The following is a 22,644-nucleotide window of genomic DNA, read 5'->3' as shown; positions in this document are numbered from 1 at the left end:
CTGCATCATAACTAGCCTCTTCTGACCCAAACAGGTGGGTGCGCATATAAATAAAGAACATGGATCCCGTTGCCAGGTTCGCTGAGAGCTTCCCCTGATTGGTGCCCCGCCAAATCCCATGGGCGGGTCTACCCTCACCCCCCACCTCCAACTCCCCAAGGCCTTCTTTTTTACAGAGACGCACACTCCTATATTTTCAAGCTTTCATTATTCTAGTCGCCATTCTTTCATTTTCTGTTTGCCAATCACACACCCCAAATCAGGAATATTCTCAGTAGATCACTTTATTGGTATGGATTTTCATCAAGCAAAAATAATCTCAACAGCATTTTTTTTTTTTTTTTACAAAAACTGAAACTAATATTGGGCCTGAAGTCTCCCGTGGTAATTAAAATACAAGGATCTGTGCAATATTCAGAGATTTCCGGTGCGCGGCGCTGCTGCGCAGTCGGCCGAGTCCCTGGCATCGCCGCGCCCAGAGCGAGCCTCGTTCAGCCCTGATAGCGGTGGGGATGTCGCGGGGCGCGGGGAGGGAGGCGGGGCGGGGGGCCGGCTGAGGCTCGGGCTCGTTGGAGAAAGGCGGACGCCCACCCCGGCCCCCGCGCACCCCAGGGACCCGCCTGGCCGGACTCCGCGCGCTGTCCGCGCCCCCGACTCGCCATCGCCCCCCCTCGAGCGGCGGCCGGAGCAGCAGCGAGCGGGGGACCTGGCACCGCTTCCAGGCCCGAGACCGCGCGGCTGGAGGGAGGATGGAGCTGCAGCGAGAGGCTGGCTGGACTGTCGGAATACAGGTTTACGAAGAGGCTGGCGTCAGAGGAAGATTAGGGAGACGCCTGGGCAGATTTGAGTGGCACCAAGACCCCAACTTGTTAACCTTTTAAGAATAGGATTGCCGCTAAAAATTGAGTGCTGTTATACTGCCGGCAAATCGGGGCCACGGTTTAGAAAACGAAATCTTATGCCATAAACGCAGCGCAGCACATATGTTTATGTTCTTACCGTCACTGAAATATGAGAAGATTGGGAGAGATTCTGTGAATATGGCAAAGGGTAGAATGATTCCACGTGGTAGATGCAATCACAGTTCCCGTAAACCTGGAGAGCGAGAGCTGAGTTGTTTTCGAGCTCTGCAAACGCCACGCCCCCTTTCTGCAGACCGTTTGTTTGCGACTCTGCACAGACCTCAGGGTTACACCGAGTGTAAGAGGAGAGTAAGCCTCCGACACCGTGCACAGTGTCAGCCGAGAGAAGCGGCTTTATTATCCTTGGCAAACATCTGAATGACACTTGCAAACGAATTTGCCGTGACGGGATTTCAAACAATTTGCACGTTTCCCAGATGCTTTGAAATCCTCTTTAAAAAAAACAACAACAAAGTGTAAAATATTTTAATAGGCCAAAGCCATGTGGATTAAAAAAATGTTTAGGTGTCTTAACTGTGCCTCACCACCACCTTGTGTTCCTTGAGTGTCATTTTCTTCACAGCATTCAATTTTGGGGGGGTCCATTTGACATCAACCTGTGGTTTGTTTTCTAATGGTGGCTTCTCCAAGTCAGATCCACTTCCTTGTGGATACATTTCCCCCTGTTTTCTCTTTCATAGCACTTGCATATTCACCACTCCTTCTATGGGGGGAACTGGTGAAAATGCTCATTCTTGGGCCTCAAGAAATTTCCATCAATTCCAAAACTTGTTTCGTAGGGTCACCATCTTAATTCATAGATTTCAGATTTGGACTGGTGTTGTATTGTGCAGTATTTATTTTGGCAAATGATTTCTCTTGCTCTTTTCAAGAATTTGTCAACTCATTTGCCTCTGTTTTCACTCGTATTTTGTCGCTAGCTACCTCCTATGACTATTTCCTTTAATAACTCAAGGGTAATTTAACACAAAGTGCAACTCTACAGAGCTGGGGACTTTTAGGGGGGTGTTGTTAACAAAAGGCAGTTTTCATCAGAAGTTGTATTTACTACTTGCTGTCAGTGTTGTCTCCATGGCTAGTTGACTAAGTGACTTTTGCAAGGTTAGTTTCTTGCTGGCCCACTGTTGCAGACCTATCAGATTGCACAGAGAGGGACCTTAGATTGTTCCCTCTTCTCAAAGCTTTTTTTTTTTTTAAAGAAGATGTTGGGGGTAGGAGTTTTATTAATTAATTAATTTATTTTTGCTGTGTTGGGTCTTCGTTTCTGACCCAGAAAGCGAGGGCTTTCTCTAGTTGTGGCAAGCGGGGGCCACTCTTCATCGCGGTGTGCGGGCCTCTCACTATCGCGGTCTCTCTTGTTGCGGAGCACAGGCCCAGATGCGCAGGCTCAGTAGTTGTGGCTCACGGGCCTAGTTGCTCCGCGGCATGTGGGATCCTCCCAGACCAGGGCTCGAACCCGTGTCCCCTGCATTAGCAGGCAGATTCTCAACCACTGCGCCACCAGGGAAGCCCTCAAAGTTCTTGATAGATACTATTCTCACAAACTAATTTTGGGGGCACTGTGATGTGCTCTGAATTAAGGATTTTTTGTCTTCTTTCTACCTTTATACTTACTTGAAAGCTAGAATCCTATCCAAAATACACAGGTACCTGTTCTGAAATTCCTGCACTTCCCGCAACCAGGCTGGAAATGAGGTAGGAGGAAAGTCCTTTGAATAAGGTGTGGGATGGGAGAGTGAGAAAGGTCATCCTGTAGGTAGATTAAACTTTCTGCAAATATTGCAACTGATAGTTTATAAAAAGGCAAAAAATAAATATGGTTAAAATATTTTTGTCCAAGTTGTTAACCTTCTAAAAATATAGTTGCTACTAAAAATTGAGCATTTTACACTTAAGGAAAATTGGTACCACTGGTTTGGAAACGAGGTCTTAAGCCATAAATGTAGCTGAACTAAAGATGAACTTTAGTTCACAAATTAATGCTGTTAAAGGAAGGAGTCAGGGGACTTCCCTGGTGGGTAAGTGGGTAAGACTCCACACTCCCAATGCAGGGGACCCAGGTTCGATCCCTGGTTGGGGAACTAGATCCCACGTGCATGCCGCAACTAAGGAGTCCACCTGCAGCAACTAAGACCCGGCACACCCACAAAAAGAAAGATAGATAGAAAGAAAGAAATCTTTGAAAAAAAAAAAAAAAAGAAGTCAAGTAGAAAATAGCTTTTAGACATAGTTTCATTCTAAATCATCTAGTGTGTGCGATCAGATATGGTCACATCCAGAAGTCTGCAATTTTTCTTTGTACAGAAAGTGATTTATTCTGGATTTTTTTTTTAAAAAAAAGCAAACATTGAAAATCCCACAGACTGACCTTTTCTATCGGTCTTTAATGGACCAAGATCTTTTTCTGTCAGTAATCCCTCAAATTTCTTTAAGATATATACCCACACAGCAGAGACACTAGATTGTTTTTGTATAAGACGGCTTCCACCTGAAATGCTGTCATAAGCACTTGGGGTTTACCTTGTACGTGATATTCTTAGAGGTAGTAATGCATGGCCCTATTTTATATACTCTTGAACTCTTAATTTGACACATAAAATATGCATAGTATTGATGTTAACCATCTCTCAAAAATTACAATTTGTTATAAAATAGTCTTTGGTCATTTGGGCTAAGTAGTGTCATTTGGGTCAGGATTTTTTCAATTCCATTGAACAAACAACTGTGTTTAACCTAAATAGACATTTCTCCAAAGAAGACATACAGATGGCCAATAGGCATGTGAAAAGATGCTAAACATCGCTAATTATTAGAGAAATGAAAATCAAAACTACAATGAGGTACCACCTCACATCAGCCAAAATGACCATCATTAACAAGTCTACAAATAAATGGTGGAGAGAGTGTGGAGAAAAGGGAGCCCTCCTACACAGTTGGTGAGAACCCTCCTACACAATTGGTGGGAATGTAAGTTGGTGCAGCCACCATGGAGAACGGTATGGAACTTCCTCAAAAAACTAAAAATAGAGTTACCATATGGCCCAGTAATCCCATTCCTGGGCATATTATCCAGACAAAACTATAATTCAAAAACATACATGCACCCCTATGTTCATAGCAGCACTATTTACAATACCAAAGACATGGAAACAACCTAAATGTCCATCAAGAGATGAATGAATAAATAAGATGTGGTACATATATACAATGGAATACTATTCAGCCATGAAAAAGAATAAAATAATGCCATTTGCAGCAACATGGATGGACCTAGAGATTACCATGCTAAGTGAAGTTGGAAAGAGAAAGACAAATACTATATGATATCACTTATATGTGGAATCTAAAATATGACACAAACGAACTTATCTATGAAACAGAAACAGACTCCCAGACATAGAGAACAGACTTGTGGTTGTCAAGGGGGGAGGGGGGTGGGGGGAGGGAAGGATTGGGAGTTTGGGACTCATAGACGCAACCTGTTATATATAGAATGGATAAACAGCAAGGTCCTACTGTATAGCACAGGGAACTATATCCAATATCCTATAATAAACCATATGGAAAAGAATATGAAAGAGAATATATAACATATGTATAATTGAATCACTTTGCTGTACACCAGAAACCAACACAACATTGTAAATCAAAAAAACATTGTCTTTATGCTACTTGCAAAATTCTGGAGTCTTCTGTTCATATAAGCAACAGAAGACTTTAAAGTTGTCACACTTTGAATTTGTGGTTCTTGTTCACTATGCTTCTGGAGCCCCATTTAGCAAAGTTAGACCCCAAACAGATTTGTTTTTCCTAAGAGAATCAGCCAACAATTTCAGGCCAGAAAAGTCAAAACTACTATAGACAAACTATCTCAATCCTTCAAAATTTGCAGTGTGGGGACTGTCATTTGTGTTTTTTGTGTGGTGGCTGTGTGAAATTGGGCAGCGAATTTTGCAGTCCTAAGTGCCTCCCAAATAAAAAAACAGAAAATAATTTTTTATTGTAAATTAAGACTTGCAGACATGAAGTAGAAACTGTCCTACATGTTTTGTAAACAGGTGACATTTTTGCCACTGGAGGGGAAGGGGGAAGGGAGAGTTAGTTTTTAATGAGTACACAGTTTCAGTTTGGGAAGATGAAAACATTCTAGACATGGTCGGTGGCGATGGTCTCGCAGCAATGTGAATGTATTTAATGCCACTGAATTGTCCACTTAAAAATGGTAAATTTTATGGGAGTTCCCTGGTGGTCTAGTGGTTAGGACTTGGTGCTTTCACGGCTGCGGCCTGGGTTCAATCCCTGGTCGGGGAACTGAGATCCCTACAAGATTAAAAAAAAAAAAAAAAGATAAATTTTATGTTGTGTATATTTCACCACAATTTCAAAAAAGGCCTTCTGTGTCCTGGCTTCACTGCCAGCTCAGCCCCTTAGCCCTCAGGTCACCTCCCAGCGGCATCAGGGAGCTGTACTTCTGACCACACCCCTCCTACCCCTGCCTCTACCTGCTTCTGCGTCGCTGCGCTCGGCTCCTTGTCTGAAGTGCCTTCCTCTTCTTCACCTGGTCCAACCCCGGCCCTCCCCGCCCTGCCCCATCTTTCTGAATTAGGAAGAGGACAGTCGGGAATCACAGCCTCATGAAAATCAGCTTTGGGAATCCATTCGTGATCTAGGTTCCACCCCCGCCCCGCCCTTTTTTTTTTTTTTTTTTTGCGGTACGCGGGCCTCTCACTGCTGTGGCCTCTCCCGTTGCGGAGCACAGGCTCCGGACGCGCAGGCTCAGCGGCCATGGCTCACGGGCCCAGCAGCTCCGCGGCACGTGGAGTCTTCTCGGACCGGGGCACAAACCCGTGTCCCCCGCATCAGCAGGTGGACTCTCAACCACTGCGCCACCAGGGAAGCCCCGCCCCCCCCTTTTTATCTGCAGTTAAGTATTCAGTAAGTCAGAATGTGCCTGGGCAGATTCTGGGACCCCTGGAATTCTTGGCATTCACCTTGGACCTGTGTGGCCCTAGCAGTTCTGATGCAAACTTCCCCCTGGTTCCAAAGCCTCACGCACTTCCAGCGCAGAGGGGGCGAGGCTCCGGTCTGTCCAGGCGTCAGGGTCCTGGGAAGTCCTGAAGGATGTTATGAACTGAATGTTCGGGTTTTCCTAAAATTCTCATGTTGAACACCGCCCCCTACCCCCCTACCCCACCAGCCATGTGCTGGTATTAGGAGGTGGAGCCTTTGGAAGGTAATGAAGATTAGCTGAGGTCACGAGGGCTAGTGCCCTTATAAGAGTCCCCACAGAGCTTGATTCCTCTCTGCCCTCAGGCATGTGAGGCTACGAGAAGTCAGCCGTCTGCCACCCAGAAGAGGGTCTCACCGGAACCCAGCCATGCTGGCGCCTGATCTCAGACTCCCAGCCCCCAGCATGGTGAGAAATAAATTTATATTATTTATAAGACATCCAGTCTCTGGTACTTTGTCATAGCAGCCCAAACAGATGAAAACAACGGAAAACCATGCCATCTTGGGATACGGAGTTTAAAGAATGTCGAGTCATGAAGCGTGAAATTTGGCGCTAAGCCAGGCCCATCTCTTCTCCTAGCTTCTGGCAAAATTAGACACTGTTGACCCCTGGTTTTGAAGGGACCAGCGTCCAGCAAGACTGGGCCGTCATCACCCATCAGTCACTGCGGCCAGCAGCACACGTTGGTAACACTCAGTCCTTAGGCTTTGAGGTATTAAAAGCAGAAGCAAAACTCATCTTGACTGAAAAGATCCGAGGAGGGAGAAAAAAGGAGAGCGCTGTCTCTAGGTGAACGTGACTTCAGTTCTTCAACTTATGGCTCCTGCAGCCCATGTGTGGGCTGCTTACCTGGAGGAGCTGTGTTCTGTCTCTTCTTAGCCCGTGGGAGGTGCCACCTGGTCCCGGGGCAGCACTTTGCAGAGGGTTGGCCCCTACCCTCCCTGATGGGCTCTTTGTAGACGGAAGCGGTGGTTCCCGTGGTGGGGCCTTAGTAGACTGTGCCTGGGGCAAGGCCCACCCTTGAGAGGGCCTGTGGAGAAATGATGGCTTCGAGACTTTTCTTTCTTAATAACTTCTGTGACTATATAAACAACAGTCACTCATTGTAGGCAATTTGAAAAGCAGAGATAATATGCGACACAAAACGACTCCTATTACCACCTAGAGATAGTGAGCATTTTAATTTTACTTTTTATTGTTTAAACTTATTTGAGTTCAAACTTACAGAAAGTTGCATATAAAGAGCATCCAGGGGGGTGGAGTCACGATAGCGGACTAGGAGGACGCAGAATTCGAGTCTCCTCACAACTAGGGCACCTACCAGGCACCGGTGGGGGACCACGCACACCGAAGGGGATGGGAGGAGCCCCCAGCGACCGGGTAGGACGTGGGGCCTGGGGGGAGTGAAGGAGGAGGAGAAGTGGAGGCGGGATGGGACTGGCTCCCCTGAGGGGCGGCTGGGGGAGGGGAAGGGATCCCACACCCGAAGGGGTAAATTGGGGGACCACTGGGCGGGCAGAGGATCAAAGGGGAGCGTGGCCAGGTTTCCCCCTGCCCACTTGGGCCCCCAGGAGCTTGTTGAGATCCCAGGCTTGATCCTCTGCCCACCGAGGCCCCCTCCAGCCGCGTCGGTCCTGAGGGAGTGGGAGGGAGGGAAGGGGGAGCAAAAGTAAAGGCCGGACCTCTGGGACCAGCACCCCTGAGGGGTGGCTGGGGGGAGGGGAGGAGTTCCTACACCCAGAGGGACCCATCCATGGTTAGGGGTCCAGTGGCGAGGCGGGAGACCCTGGGGGAGACGGCAGGGGAGGGGCACGAAGGAACAGAAGGGAATGGGGCCAGCGCTTTCCCTGTCCACTTAGGCACCGGGAAGCCGGTTGGGCTCCCGGGCCTAACCTCTGCCCTCGGAGCCTCCCTCCTGCCGTGCAGAGCACAAGCCCCGCCCCTACACCTCCACCCAGGGCCCTACCTCTGCACTCGGAGACCCCGTCCAAGGAGCTGGGTCTAAACCCCACCCACACACCCTCACTCAGGGCCAAACTCCAGAACTCCACACCCCAGAGGCCCTTCTTTCCCAGTGCTGCTGCTCCCCGTCTGCACAGGTCCTAAGCAAAGGCCCCACCCCACGCTCAAACGTCACCCCCTCACCCGCCTAGGTCCCGCCCCACCCTAAACTCCACCCCTGCCTAAGTTCCACCCCCACCTAAACTCCACCCCCATATCCAAGACTTTTTTCTTTTCTTTTCTTTTCTTTTTTCCTCTTTTAGATTGGGGTTCTGTTTTACCTTGTTGATTCATTGTTGTTGATTCTTTTATATTTTTAGTTTTCCTAATAACTCTTATTTTTCTAATTTTATTTTATTCTTTAAGCTTTGTTAGTGATCTCTCCTTTTGGCTTGTCCACCCCCCCCTTTTTTTTTCCATTTTTCTGTTGTGGTTTTATTGTACCTTGTTGCAGTTACTTCAATTATAGTTTTATTTTTCCTAATATATTTTTTATCTTTCTAATATTATTTTGTTTTTTATTCTTTGATATTGTACTACTCTTTTTTTTCTTTCTTTCTTCCTTTTTTTTTTTTTTACCACACCACAAAGCTTGCGGGATCTCGGTTCCCAGGCCGGAGGTCAGGTCCGAGCTCCTGTGGTGGGAGCTCCGAGTCCAAACTGCTAGATTAACAGAGAACCTCAGACTCCAGGGAATATCAATCAGAGTGAGGCCTCCCAGAGGTCCTCACCTCAGCACCAAGACCCAGCTCCATCCAACTGCCTGCAAACTCCAGTGCTGGACCTCTCAGGCCAAACAACCAGTAAGACAGGAATACAGCACCAACCCATCAAAAAAAAAAAAAAAAAAAAGAAATGACAAAAAAATCTGTTACAGGAGAAGGAGTAAGGTAAAAACCTACAAGACCAAACAAATGAAGATGAAATAGGCAACCTACCTGAATAAGAATTCAGAGTATTGATAGTAAAGATGATCCAAAATCTCAGAAACAGAACGGAGAAAATATAAGAAACATTTAACAAGGATCAAGAAGAACTAAAGAGCAAACAAACAGTGATGAACAACACAATTAGTGCAATTAAAAATACTCTAGAAGGAATCAATAGCACAATAACTGAGGCAGAAGAACGGATAAGTGAGCTGGAAGACAAAATGGTGGAAATAACTGCCAGGGAGCAGATTAAAGAAAAAAGAATGAAAAGAATTGAGGAGAGTCTCAAACTCTCTGGGACAATATTACATGCACCAACATTCGAACTATAGGGGTCCCAGAAGAAGAAGAGAAAAATAAAGGGTCTGAGAAAGTATTTGAAGAGATTATAGTCGAAAATTTCCCTAACATGGGAAAGGAAATAGTCAGTCAAGTCCAGGAAGCACAGAGAGTACCATACAGGGTAAACCCAAAGAGAAACACGCCAAGACACATATTAATCAAACTATCAAAAATTAAATACAGGACTTACCTGGTGGTACAGTGGTTGAGAATCTGCCTGCTAATGCAGGGGACACGGGTTCGAGCCCTGGTCTGGGAGGATCCCACATGCCGTGGGGCAACTAGGCCCGTGAGCCACGACTACTGAGCCTGCGCGTCTGGAGCCTGTGCTCCACAGCAAGAAAGGCTGCGATCGTGAGAGGCCCGCGCACCGCGATGAAGAGTGGCCCCCGCTTGCCACAACTAGAGAAAGCCCTCGCACAGAAACGAAGACCCAACACAGCAAAAATAGATTAATTAATTAATAAAACTCCTACCCCCGATAACAACAACAACAATAAATAAATAAATAAATAGGACAAAAAGGAAAAAACCTTTGGAGCATTATGATTAAAAAAAAAATTAAATACAAAGAAAAATATTGAAAGCAACAAGGGAAAAGCAACAGATAACATACAAGGGAATCCCCGTAAGGTTAACAGCTGATCTTTCAGCAGAAACTTTGCAAGCCAGAAGGGAGTGGCAGGATGTGATGAAAGGGAAAGACCTACAACCAAGATTACTCTACCCAGCAAGGATCTCATTCAGATTCTACAGAGAAATTAAAACCTTTACAGACAAGTGAAAGCTAAGAGAATTCAGCACCACCAAACCAGCTCTACAACAAATGCTAAAGGAACTTCTCTAGGCAGGAGATACAAGAGAAGGAAAAGACCTACAATAACAAACCCAAAACAATTAAGAAACTGGTGATAGGAACATACATATCAATAATTACCTTAAATGTAAATGGATTAAATGCTCCAACCAAAAGACATAGACTGGCTGAATGGGTACAAAAACAGGACCCATATATATGCTGTCTACAAGAGACCCACTTCAGACCCACACGTACAGACTGAAAGTGAGGGGATGGAAAAAGATATTCCATGCAAATGGAAATCAAAAGAAAGCTGGAGTAGCAATTCTCATATCAGACAAAATAGACTTTAAAATAAAGACTATTACAAAAGACAAATAAGGACACTACATAATGATCAAGGGATCAATCCAAGAAGAAGATGTAACAATTGTAAATATTTATGCACCCAACCTAGGAGCACCTCAATACATAAGGCAAATGCTAACAGCCATAAAAGGGGAAATCGACAGTAACACAATCACAGTAGGGGATTTTAAAAGCCCAATTTCACCAATGGACAGATCATCCAAGTTTTTTTTTTTTTTTTTTTTTTGCGGTACGCGGGCCTCTCCCGTTGTGGAGCGCAGGCTCAGCGGCCATGGCTCACGGGCCCAGCCGCTCTGCGGCATGTGGGATCTTCCCGGACCAGGGCACGAACCCGTGTCCCCTGCATCGGCAGGCGGACTCTCAACCACTGCGCCACCAGGGAAGCCCGAATGAGTCGTTTTAATGACAGAGTTATATTTTAAACATTGCTCACATAGGCTGTAGTTATAATAGAAATAATCAGTAAGCAGGACTTAAGAGTGAATGAGATGCTCTTACAGTTGACAGCGTCGTCATAGGAACCAGTGTAACCTTGCCTGCCTACCTGGCTTTTTGGTCATAAGATCTGAAATAAGGACATTCTCTCTGAACATGTTAACTTTTAAATCCATTTCGACGTAGTTTCAGTTCCACCTCAGTCGACGTTCTGAAAGGTTAACAGGTCCAAGGTTTCCGAAAGCCCTGAAATCTGCCTACGAAGTTAGAAGGTAAGGACATGTCTGTCCAGTAGCCACAGAGATACTGGAGGCCCCAGAGCCCTTACAAAGGCGGGAATGACAGGGTTTGGCACTACAGGCAGAAAAGAATCCAGGGTGACACAAAGCCCAGGCCAGGAGCCTGGAGGGGGTTGGGCTGGAGAAGCTGATTTGGGGGCCTCAACAGAGCGGTCACAGCCGGCCCCAGGGACAGGGCCCATTCCTGGGGGGAAGGAGCCCAGAGAGAGGGCAGGCGGCCAGGGTTGCTCTGGAGAAGATCCAGGGAGAGCCCAGGAGGAGAGGAGGAGCTCTCGGGGGAAGGAGCCAACTTCACCACCTAGGAAACCCGGGAAGCAGAGAAAAGATGACATTGCCCGGGAGGATGGGGAGGGGGACCTGGGCCTCACCGGGGATTCCTCAACCTCGACCACATCCTTCTACATAACATCCAATCTACAACACATCCAATACATAACCCCTACTTCCCCTTCTCTGCAACCTCTTCTTGCACAGAAGACCAGCCACAGGGAGGGGCGGAGAGTAGGGAGTTTGGACATGCTAACATGGAAATGCTCTCCAGAGCTCAGAATTTAATCTGGGTTTTACTGAAAACCCTTTGCTGGGACAACTAACAAATCCTGACTTGTCATCATTTGGGGTCCAGTTTTCAGGGGCTCATCTCCCACTACCTGTCTCCTTTCATTGTGTTGTGTGGTTTTGTTTTTCTTTTCATAACCCGGGGACAGGAGAGAGGTTTATTCTATCAAACCGGGTGAAGCAATGCTTTACTGTCCTGTTTCCTATGTGGGGCGCTGACAGTTGTCTCTGGACCAGAATTCCTTCTCCCAGCCATGTATTTATAGGCGGTATTTGATGCCCAGGTGGACTTTGGCCCTGGCAGCCTGAACCTGGCTCTCCCTACCTTTGTCAGCCTGGAAACCTCTTCTTCCGCAGCGACTTTATTAGCATCTAATGATTTACAAAGTGCTTGCTTAATGCAACAAGTCACGTAGTACAGAGATATCTCACGGGAAAGCTTAGAGCCTCTCTCTCATCACCAACCCTCCTCCTCTCTAATCTCCCTCTTCTGTGGAGGAAGAAAAAATGTGTATTTCATTTCCCCATCACTTTATTTATTCAGTTTTTAATGTGTGTTCATTCTTTTGACTAATATTAATTGAGTACCTACTGGGGAGGTAGGCTTGGTCCAAGGTGCTGGGTACAAACTTGAATAAGGTGCAGGGGGCTCCAGACCACAAGGGGATGATGTCATGACGGCGGGAGACACAAAGGAAATAAGAAAATATGGGAACGGATAAGATAATTCCAGATCAAGGCAATTGCAGAAGGGATAAACAGGATGCTGTAATAGAGACGAACAGAAGGTGGGGAGCTGTTTAAATGGGGTGCTCAGAGCTGGTACCTTCTGCACCGGGACAGAAAGGATGAGAAAAAGTTAGCCCTGGGAGGACCTTGGGGGAAGAGCTTTCCAGGCAGAGATAACTCAAGTGCAAAGGCCCTGAGGCAGGAAGGAAGCAGAAAAGAGCGGTGTGTCTGGGGAGCAAAGTTTGGGGGCAGGGAGGTGGTGGCAGTTGGTCATAGGCAGGAGTTTAGATCATATGCTGAGTACAAGAGTCTGTGGGACTTCCCCAGTGGTCCAGTGGTTAAGAATCCACGCTTCCACTGCAGGGAGCATGGGTTCGATCCCTGGTTGATGAACTAAGATCCCGCACGCTGTGCGGCCAAAAAAAAGACTCTGTGCGTGTGTGTGTGTGTATGTGTGTGTGTGTGTGTGTGTGTGTGTGTGTGTGTGTTTTGAGGGGGTAAGGAAACAGGAAGTTTCATCCATCAGCCCAGTGACAGGTGACAGCGGAGGCCGTGGGGATGGAGATTAACAGTGAGTTTGACGGCAACACCGATCACGAGGACTTGGTTATGGATTCGATGTTACGGAGAAGAGGAGTCAAGATCTTCCGCTGGGTCTGGGCTCAAGCTCACCACTCGCTGGGTCGGTAGCGATATCCTTTATAGCGCTGGGGGAATCTGAGGAAAATGAGCTTTGGGGGAAAATATCCCACAAAAAAGTCTGTGGGGAAGGTTAAGTGTGCAGTGCCGGGCAGATGTCTGGTAGGAAGCTGGTACCTGAGTGTGGAGCTCGGGGCTGCAGCAGGACGGGAGACGTGGGCCGCGTGCCTGGGGAGCAGGCTGAGTCTCCTAGGGAGGTGGTGGGATGCACAGGGGGAGGGGCCGGATCACCCAGGAGAGGAGAGAAGCTGGAAGGTGAGCAGAAAGAGGGGGAAAACCATGGGGCAGGGTGGTCACCGCAGTGGGGGAGCAGCGTGTCTCAGGAAGGAGGTTATGCTCAGCTGTGTCCCTTGCTGCTGGCTGGAGGGGCAAGAGGATCACTGAAAGATATCCCTTTCTTCTTTTTCTTTTGGGGCCTGTGCTGTGCGGCGTGTGGTCTCTTACTTCCCTGACCAGGGATCGAAACTGCGCCCCTTGCAGTGGAAGCGCAGAGTCTTAACCACTGGACCGCCAGGGGAGTCCCGAACTATCCCTTTCTTCTGGCAACACGGGGATCATCGGTGACCTTGTCGAGAGCAGGTTCTCTGGAGTGGTGGGGAGAGGGAATGTCATGGGAGGAAAGCAGACAGGTGGGCAGGAAGCAAAACATGCAGAATAAAACATGCATAAAACTTTCTGATAGAAGTTTATTTATTTACGTCTATTTTTCTCCATGAAGGAGTGAAGAGAATGGAGGGAGATGTGACTCAAAGGAGAGTGTTTGTTTTTAAAGGTGGGAGGTACCTGAGCCTGTGGTTTGCTAATGGGAGCGATCCAGTAGTGCTGGGCATGATGTGGAAAACCACAGAAGAGAAACCCACTGGAAGAGAGAGGGCGTGAGCCCCAGAGCGCAGATGGAAGGTTGGACTTTGAACGGGTGGACCATGGAGTCAATCTTGTCTCTTTTGCTTAAAGTTCATCCAGCCCCTAGGGTAGCAGGTGGCACCTAGTAGGTGCTCAATAAAATCTGCGTTGGGTGAATGAATGTGAGTACCGAGGTAGACAGGTTTCTAGATGGGGAGGTGAGGGGAGGGGGCCTTTCTTCTGTTGGTTCGGGGAAGGCTGGGGTGGGGATGGCGGGGGGCTGAGAGAGTTGAATAGGAGCGGCGGTGTAGGAGAATCTCGCTTCACGGTAGAGGCGCCATGAGGATTTATTTCTCGTTCAGGTGACAACATGAAATGAATGATGCCCACCTTGCCCCCACAGCATTGCCACTCCACCTTTGTCATCATTTAGGTTCCCAGATATACTTGTATGTGTTTCTTTGCAGTGTTTTCCTCACGTCTATTTCGGGTCCTGGCTGACACCACACTCTTTTGATGACAGTGGCTTTATCCCTTCTCTAGTTTTTAGTATATTGCAAGGACCGCCTCCCTTCCTCATTTCTCTCTCACTTCTTCACTTTCAACCACATTTAGTCTGTCATTTGGACATAAACAGCCCTTTTCTTCCTCATTAAAAAGAAAACGAAAAACCCTGAGAACAATCATGGTGATTCTGTCTGTTTTGCATTTCTATCAATTTATTTGGGACATTATATTTATGTCTTTTAGGAAAACTTTTTCCTTATTAAAAATACAGGCTTCGTAACTTTTTAAAAATTGGGGTATAACTTACAGTTAAGTGCAGAATCTTAGGTTTCTAGGCAGTGTAACCACCACCCAGACTGAGGTGGGGACTCCCTCGTGTCCCCTCCCTGCCGTCCCCCATCCAGAGGGAACACATGTTAGGACTTCTATGATCATAGATTGACTTTGTCTGAGTTTGAACTTCCTATAGATGGAATCAGAATGCACTCCTTCATATGTGACATCTTTCATTCCATATTACATTTGCGGAGCTCATCCGATGCTCACTGAAGCCTAATGCTTGTGAGAAGTGAGGAAACTGCCTCCTACCACCGGTCCATCCTCAGGCAGCCGTCTACCCACGAGGACAATTGTCACTAGCCCCACACCGCCACTCCCCCACGGTCAGCCACGCCTCCCCCCTGCCCTTCAGTTTGGCCGATTCTAATACGAATAGGTTTTGATTTCCCTGTTCTGACAAAGGCCCGACTCAGCCTGAGTGCCTCAGGGACTGGGGTGAATGATTCTGAAGTTTCTGGAGTCCTGGCCAGGCTGCTCTGTGCAAGGTCCCAGCTCTGCCCTCCTGAGGGTGCCCTTTGCTCCCTAGAGAAGGATGGAGGAGAGGCTGCCTGTGCCCAGCCCGGCTCTCGGAAGTCCCCAGGCTGTGTCATCTCCCAAGCACCTCAGGGTCCCTGTGTCATAGGCACAACTCTGAGACCAGGGCCTGGGGAGATGGGCCCTTGGGAATGGGGGCCCTGGGGTGATGGAGGTGCGTCTGCCAGGAGCCTGCCCTCTGACAGCACGGGGGGGGGGGCTTCTCCCAGTGTAAGCCCACCTGTCCACTGGGGTTGCACCCTTTGTCCACAGGGCGTATACTTTGTGGATTTTTGGGTCACTTCAAGGAATGGAGTGGGGAGACGGGGAGGAGGGGCTGCTGTTGGAGCCCAGAAACCAAAACCAAAGGAGGCGATTTGATGATGAGTTTCTTCCCGGAAACCACCCTTGGGAAGTGTCAACATCGTCTGATCTTCGTCAGAGCTGAGATATTTGGGTGTGTCTGGGGAACCCGAATGTGTTTCCTTTTTGTTAAGTCACTCTGTGTGTGTGTGTGTGTGTGTGTGTGTGTGTGTGTGTGTGTGTGTGTTCCTTGTGGGTCAGGACCATGGTTAGTTCTGTGTGCTCAGGCACAGCTGTGTTCCAGGCCTGATCTTTGTCATATATGTGGTACCTGAGGTCCCACAGGACATCCTGAGGTGGGACCGCCAGCTGTAACCAAGCAAATAAGCCATAAGTCCCAGGCAGGAAGCAATGCAGAAGGCCCTGGGGCAGACACAGCTGAGCCAGGCCTGACTCCTCTGTGGTCCCAGCACTGTGGTCCGTGTCTGCTCCCCAAGCCTCCTGCCCCAGGGCTGCAAGCCAGGGTCCCACTTGGGGCTGGAAGACACAGTCCCCACATTCCTCGGGCCTGGAGGGGGACAGCAAGAGCATGGGCGGCCACGCTTTCTGAGGCCGAAGTACGTCCCACAGCCACGTGTCCCTGCGTGGTCCTGGTCCAGCCTGGTCCCTCCGGGAGCGTTTCTCTTCTCCTCTGTGTAATGGGGTGAAAATGCTCTATGGCCAGTCGGCTGGCCCTGCACGGGGGGCTCCTAAGGAGAGCTCGGCCCAGGTTTCTCCCCTTCCCTTCCCTTCCCCAAGGATGAAGGCCGCTGCCTGCCTGTCCGAGCAGCTTCTCCCCTCCCCACTGAGCGCCCCACGGGTCCCTCAGCCCAGCGGCCCCAGGGAGCCTGCGCCAGGCCACGGCCCGTGCAGGAGACTCAGCGATGGGCCGCCATGGAGCTTGTCCTCCAGGATATGGACACCTGTCCTTTCGTCTGTCCCCTCACCGCCTGCCTTGCCGGTCCCTGCTGCCCAGATGACCGCACTCTCGCAGACCTCACTGGCCCATGGTCAGTCTTGGTGGCATCCAAGTCGGGCCTTTGTCAGAACAGGGAAAAAGAAACTTAAACCTCTCCGTGAAGGTCTGAGGTTTGGGCGGAGAAGGTCATTGTGTCATGAGTGGCCAGAGTTCAGGAAGGGGTGAGGCCCAACTCTGCTGACACAGCGGTTTCCAGACGCTCTGATCGTATATAAGGCTCCTGGTGCTTGAAGAGCTTCAAGTAGGAGGCCACAGGTTGTGACCGAGCACAGAAACAGAAGACTCAGAGCCAGGGACGGTGAAGAAACTGACTCATGGAGGCCAGCCCGTCACCCGGGACCAGGTACCACGCTACAGGGGAGCGGGGCAGTGGGAGCTAGGACAGGGGCGGGACGGTGGGGAGAGGCCGTGACCCAGTCCGACTTTGGGCAGAGGGTCAGGTCTTCATTGAGGCTCTGGGCATCTTGCATCGCTCCTGGGGGGAGATCCTGAATTCCCTGGGAGCCCCCAGCGGGGGCCAGAGGGGGAGGACTCATGGCTCCAGCAGAGATGTGGGGTGCAGAGGGAAAGAGTGTGCGGGGAGGGGAGGAGCGCTGGGCAGCCCCAGAAGGAGCCCCGTGTCTTCGGGCTTCTCCCGCCTTTGACCGTAGTTGCCTGTTGGATGAAAACACCTTCACTGAGAACTTCATGAATCAGATGAGCCCTGGTAAGACCTACCTGTGCTACAAGGTGGAGATCCTGGATGGTGACGCTAGGATCCCTCTGGACGAGAAAAAGGGCTTCGTGCGCAACAAGGTGACTGACCCAGCCCGCCCGCAGCAGGCAGGGCCTCCCTATTGTGGGACATTCAGGGTAGAAGGTTGTCAGTTGCACACAGGATGTCCCATAAGCTCTCTCACCCCTGGTCCCTGCTGTTGCTACCGCTGCTCTGCTTGGAATCAGGTGAGGACCCTTGCTGTGTGGCTGGCAGCTCTGAGCCACATGTCGTAAGCCAATCACAGCAATCCAGGGCCTGGTACCTCCAATGTCACCCAAGGCTCTAGGACTAGGCTACTCCTCTCCTGCTGTGCCTCTGGGGAGGGGTTGGGACAGAGGGAAAGGCATCTGGACAAGGGGCCGGGTTCTTCCCCGGATTCTGCCCGGGGGATGGCTCTGGCTAGAGAGCCCGATTTCTTCCTCAGTCACTGTGGACTTAGACGGGCCCAGCAGGACCCCTGCCCACTGCTTGAGAGATCTTGCCAAGGGCGCTGATCCCTGCAACCCCACTGCCAGCTGTCTTTAGCCCAAGGACGCCCCTCAGCCTCGGGCTCAGCACAGGGTGAGGCCCAGAGTAGAAGATTGTAGAAGTTTTGGTGCACATGTGGGGTGGGGTAGAGGGGGAGCTGGAGAGCAGGGTGAGTCACTCCAGGGAGGAAACACCCACTTCCATGGCAGGAGGCCAGCGTGGGAGCTCCCCTGGCCTCCTCTCTGCAGGGCTGGACTAGGTGAGGCTCCTGATGCCCTACCTTGGGCTCCAGAAAACTCAGAAATCAGGATGAGTCACATTTTAAGGCAATAGTTTAAAAATCAAAATTAACGCAATTCTATGATGAGCAAAACATCAACATTTGCATGAAGACTGATGGGTTTCAGTGCTATGCAGAGCCACAGGGAGCCGAGGGCCCATAACAAGTCATCACTGCTTGCCGAGCTTTTTGTAAAACACTGATACTGAGTCTCTCGTGGAGCTTTGCGTTACTTTGAATCATGTAAATGCTGCGTTGAAACACCACTCACTTGGTGCTGAGGCTTGCCCAGCGCCTCACCCACCTGCCTACTCTGGCCTCGTCCTGCCCCAACCCCGTCCACTTTTCTTCCTCTTCTATGTAGGGTGCTAACGAACCAGGGGGGCCCCGCCATGCGGAGCACTACTTCCTGGACCGGATCGATTCTTGGAATTTGGACCGGGAGCTGCACTACAGGCTCACCTGTTTCATCTCCTGGACCCCTTGTGATACCTGTGCCCAGAGACTGGCTACTTTCCTGGGGAAGAACAGCCACGTGAGCCTGCACATCTTCGCCTCCCGCATCTATAGCCGCTTCAGTTATGTGGCTGGGCTGCGCACACTGCAGGCGGCTGGGGCCCAAATCGCCATCATGACCTCTAACGGTCAGCACGGGTCTCCTGGGGGTGGGGCGGTGGCAGGGAGAGGCCTGTGGGAAGTTGCTAGAAAGGGGCGGGTAGGGTGGGAATCCCTGGTAGAGAGGTCTTTGTGTGCTGCCTGAGAGGTGATGCTAGACTCTGGAAGGGGTCTATGGGAAGAGAGAGTTCAGGGGAGCAGAGCTGCTTCGGGAAGGGGAAGAAGGGGAGTGGGTGGATATGCAAGAAAGACTAGGGGACTTCCAGAAAGGAGAATTGGGCTGGCTCAAATTCCAGGTGCAAGAAAGAGCTGGAGGGGTAAGCTATTGAGTCCCCAGGAGGAAGGAGAGAGGAGGAAGTGAAATTATGACGGGGAAAGTCTGTCCCGAAGAGTCATTTCAGCCCTGTGGCCCCAACCCTTCCCCAGACTGGAGTTCACCTTTCTCTCCCCTGTTCCATCTCAGAGTTTGAGCACTGCTGGGAAAACTTTGTGGACCACCAGGGAAAACCCTTTCAGCCCTGGGATGGGCTGGAAGTAGTGAGTCAACGTCTATGTAACAACCTGCAGGCGATTCTCCAGGTGAGCGCTCCTTCCTGCTGCTTCCCTGGACCTCCTCCGTCCTCTCCTCTCCCTGTGGCTTTTTCCTCCTCTCAGAGCCTCCTTTGGGTGACCTGCTCCCTCCTGGGGTGCCAGCTCCATCCTTTCCTTCCCTTCTCATGTGGTCCCTCTACTTTCTCACTTGCTGTGTCCCTCCTTCCTTCCCCATCTTTGTAACACTCCCCAGACCTCCCCTCGGTTTTTGTTTCATCTTCCAACTGTCTCACTCCCTACTCCCGTCCTAGACGCAGGAAAACTGAAGGATGGACGTCAACCTCTCTAAAAAAGTCAGGAGACCTCTGTTGAACAGGAGAAAAAAACAGCTTTTTTTGAGAAATATAAACATGCCATTTGCTACCCTCTCCAGATTGATCCAAAGAAACCAGTGAAAGGCAAATGGCTCATAATAAAGAGTTAAAAAAAAAAAAAATCTGGGGGCTTCCTTGGTGGCGCAGTGGTTGAGAGTCCGCCTGCCGATGCAGGGCACACGGGTTTGTGCCCCGGTCTGGGAAGATCCCACGTGCCGCGGAGCGGCTGGGCCCGTGAGCCATGGCCGCTGAGCCTGCGCGTCCGGAACCTGTGCTCCGCAACGGGAGAGGCCACAACAGTGAGAGGCCCACGTACCGCAAAACAAAACAAAACAAAACAAAATAAAACAAAAAACAAAAACAATCTGGGTAGATTTACTTTTCATTCAAACCTATATTACGTCCCAATCTACATCAGTAAGATTCTATTCAATATTATCAGAATAGTTTTCGATTTTTAGAGAAATGGATATTTTAATTGATTTTAAATCCAAAGCAATAAAATGAAATATTAAGAATCTTCCACCAAATATTTTTCCTCAGTAAATGTATCATGAACTACAAGTAGTTTATTAAAAGTTGCAGACATGCAGATGCCTTTCTCTTTTGTAGTGGATCTGATTCATGGTGGAGTGGAGGTATAGTGGTCACACTAATTCCTGCTGGAGTGAGTAAAAGTCAACTAAATCTTGTAGGAGGGGAATCTAGGATTCAAAAATCTACAGTATACCCTAATGATGAAAAATCTGAAAGTGAAATTAAGAAAACGCTCCCATTTACCATTGCAACAAAAAGAATAAAATATCTAGGAATAAACCTACCTAAGTAGACAAAAGACCTGTGTGCAGAAAATTATAAGACACTGATGAAATAAAGATGATACAAATAGATGGAGAGGTATACCATGTTCTTGGATTGGAAGAATCAACATTGTGAAAATGACTATACTATCCAAAGCAATCTACAGATTCAATGCCATACTTATCAAACTATCACTGGCATTTTTCACAGAACTAGAACAAAAAAAATCTCACAATATGTAGGGAAACACAAAAGACCCTGAATAGCCAAAGCAATTATGAGAAAGAAAAACAGAGCTGGAGGAATCAGGCTCCCTAACTTCAGACTATACTGCAAAGCTACAGTAACCAAGACAGTATGGTACTGGCACAAAAACAGACATATAGATCAAAGGAACAGGATAGAAAGCCCAGAGATAAACCCACACACATATGGTCACCTTATCTTTGATAAAGGAGACAAGAATATACAGTGGAGAAAAGACAGCCTCTTCAATAAGTGGTGCTGGGAAAACTGGACAGCTACATGTAAAAGCATGAATTTAGAACACTCCCTAACACCATACACAAAAATAAACTCAAAATGGATTAGAGACCTAAATGTAAGGCCAGACACTATTAAACTCTTAGAGGAAAACATAGGCAGAACAAGCCATGGCATAAATCACAGCAAGATCCTTTTTGACCCAACTCTTAGAGGAAAACATAGGCAGAACAAGCCATGGCATAAATCACAGCAAGATCCTTTTTGACCCACCTCCTAGAGAAAGGGAAATAAAAACAAAAATAAACAAATGGGACCTAATGAAACTTAAAACCTTTTGCACAGCAAAGGAAACCATAAACAAGACGAAAAGACAACCCTCAGAGTGGGAGAAAATATTTGCAAACGAAGCAACTGACAAAGGATTAATCTCCAAAATTTACATGCAACTCAATGTCAAAAAAACAAACAACCCAATCCAAAAATGGGCAGAAGACCTAAATAGACATTTCTCCAAAGAAGATATACAGATTGCCAACAAATACACGAAAGAATGTTCAACATCATTAATCATTAGAGAAATGCAAATCAAAACTGCAATGAGATATCATCTCACACCGTCAGAATGGCCATCGTCAAAAAATCTACAAACAATAAATGCTGGAGAGGGTGTGGAGAAAAGGGAACCCTCTCGCACTGTTGGTGGGAATGTAAATTGATACAGCCACTATGGAGAACAGTATGGAGGTTCCTTAAAGAACTAAAAATAGAATTACCATACGACCCAGCAATCCCACTACTGGGCATATACCCTGAGAAAACCATAATTCAAAAAGAGTCATGTACCACAATGTTCATTGCAACTCTATTTACAATAGCCAGGACATGGAAGCAACCTAAGTGTCCATCGGCAGATGAATGGATAAAGAAGATGTGGCACATATATATAATGGAATATTACTCAGCCATAAAAAGAAATGAAATTGAGTTATTTGTAGTGAGGTGGATGGACCTAGAGTCTGTCATACAGAGTGAAGTAAGTCAGAAAGAGAAAAACAAATATGCTAACACATATATATGGAGTCTAAGAAAAAAAAATGGTCATGAAGAACCTATAGACAAGACAGGAATAAAGACGCAGACCTACTAGAGAATGGACTTGAGGATATGGGGAGGGCGGAAGGGTAAGCTGGGACGAAGTGAGAGAGTGGCATGGACATATATACACTACCAAATGTAAAATAGATAGCTAGTGGGAAGCAGCCGCATAGCACAGGGAGATCAGCTCGGTGCTTTGTGACCACCTAGAAGGGTGGGATAGGGAGTGTGGGAGGGAGAAAGATGCTAGAGGGAAGAGATATGAGGATATATGTATACGTATAACTGTTTCATTTTGTTATAAAGCAGAAACTAACACACCACTGTAAAGCAATTATACTCCAATAAAGATGTTAAAAAAAAGAATCTACAGGCATTGACAACCTATCACCCTGCCAACAATACTGTTTTGAAATGACAGACCATGCGACAGGAGAAGAGAAAGAATGAGTCTAAATACTGGAAGGGAAATTTCAAATCAGCAGTCGGGTGAACACCAGGAATTACTTCAGCCCCACACCACTCCTAATTCTACCACCCTGTAGGGGAAGCCAGGGAGGTGCTTTCCTGCACAGATGATGAACTGGCCCCTGCACAGTACATGGACCCAAGCAGGA

At 48.3% G+C, this 22,644-nt stretch overlaps 1 protein-coding gene across 2 annotated transcripts; it reads left to right on the top strand.

Moving 5' to 3' along the window:
- The first annotated feature begins 16,872 nt into the window (after window positions 1-16,872).
- On the top strand, window positions 16,873-19,686 carry APOBEC3A (apolipoprotein B mRNA editing enzyme catalytic subunit 3A). Of its 2 annotated transcripts, none has more exons than XM_060166481.1 (5): window positions 16,873-16,963; window positions 17,271-17,415; window positions 18,490-18,769; window positions 19,204-19,319; window positions 19,583-19,686. In XM_060166481.1, exons 1-5 carry the CDS (start codon window positions 16,935-16,937, stop codon window positions 19,595-19,597), a joined length of 585 nt encoding a protein of 194 aa, XP_060022464.1. In that variant the 5' UTR covers window positions 16,873-16,934; the 3' UTR covers window positions 19,598-19,686. The 2 variants fall into 2 exon arrangements, with proteins under 2 accessions (XP_060022464.1, XP_060022465.1); XM_060166482.1 differs by having other exon boundaries at window positions 19,589-19,681.
- Window positions 19,687-22,644: the final 2,958 nt, after the last annotated feature.

The sequence above is a fragment of the Lagenorhynchus albirostris genome, chromosome 11, assembly GCF_949774975.1.
Source record: "Lagenorhynchus albirostris chromosome 11, mLagAlb1.1, whole genome shotgun sequence".
Taxonomy (NCBI): domain Eukaryota; kingdom Metazoa; phylum Chordata; class Mammalia; order Artiodactyla; family Delphinidae; genus Lagenorhynchus; species Lagenorhynchus albirostris.
Note: the sequence above shows the minus strand (reverse complement) of the source record. Positions and strands in the feature narration are given on the sequence as shown.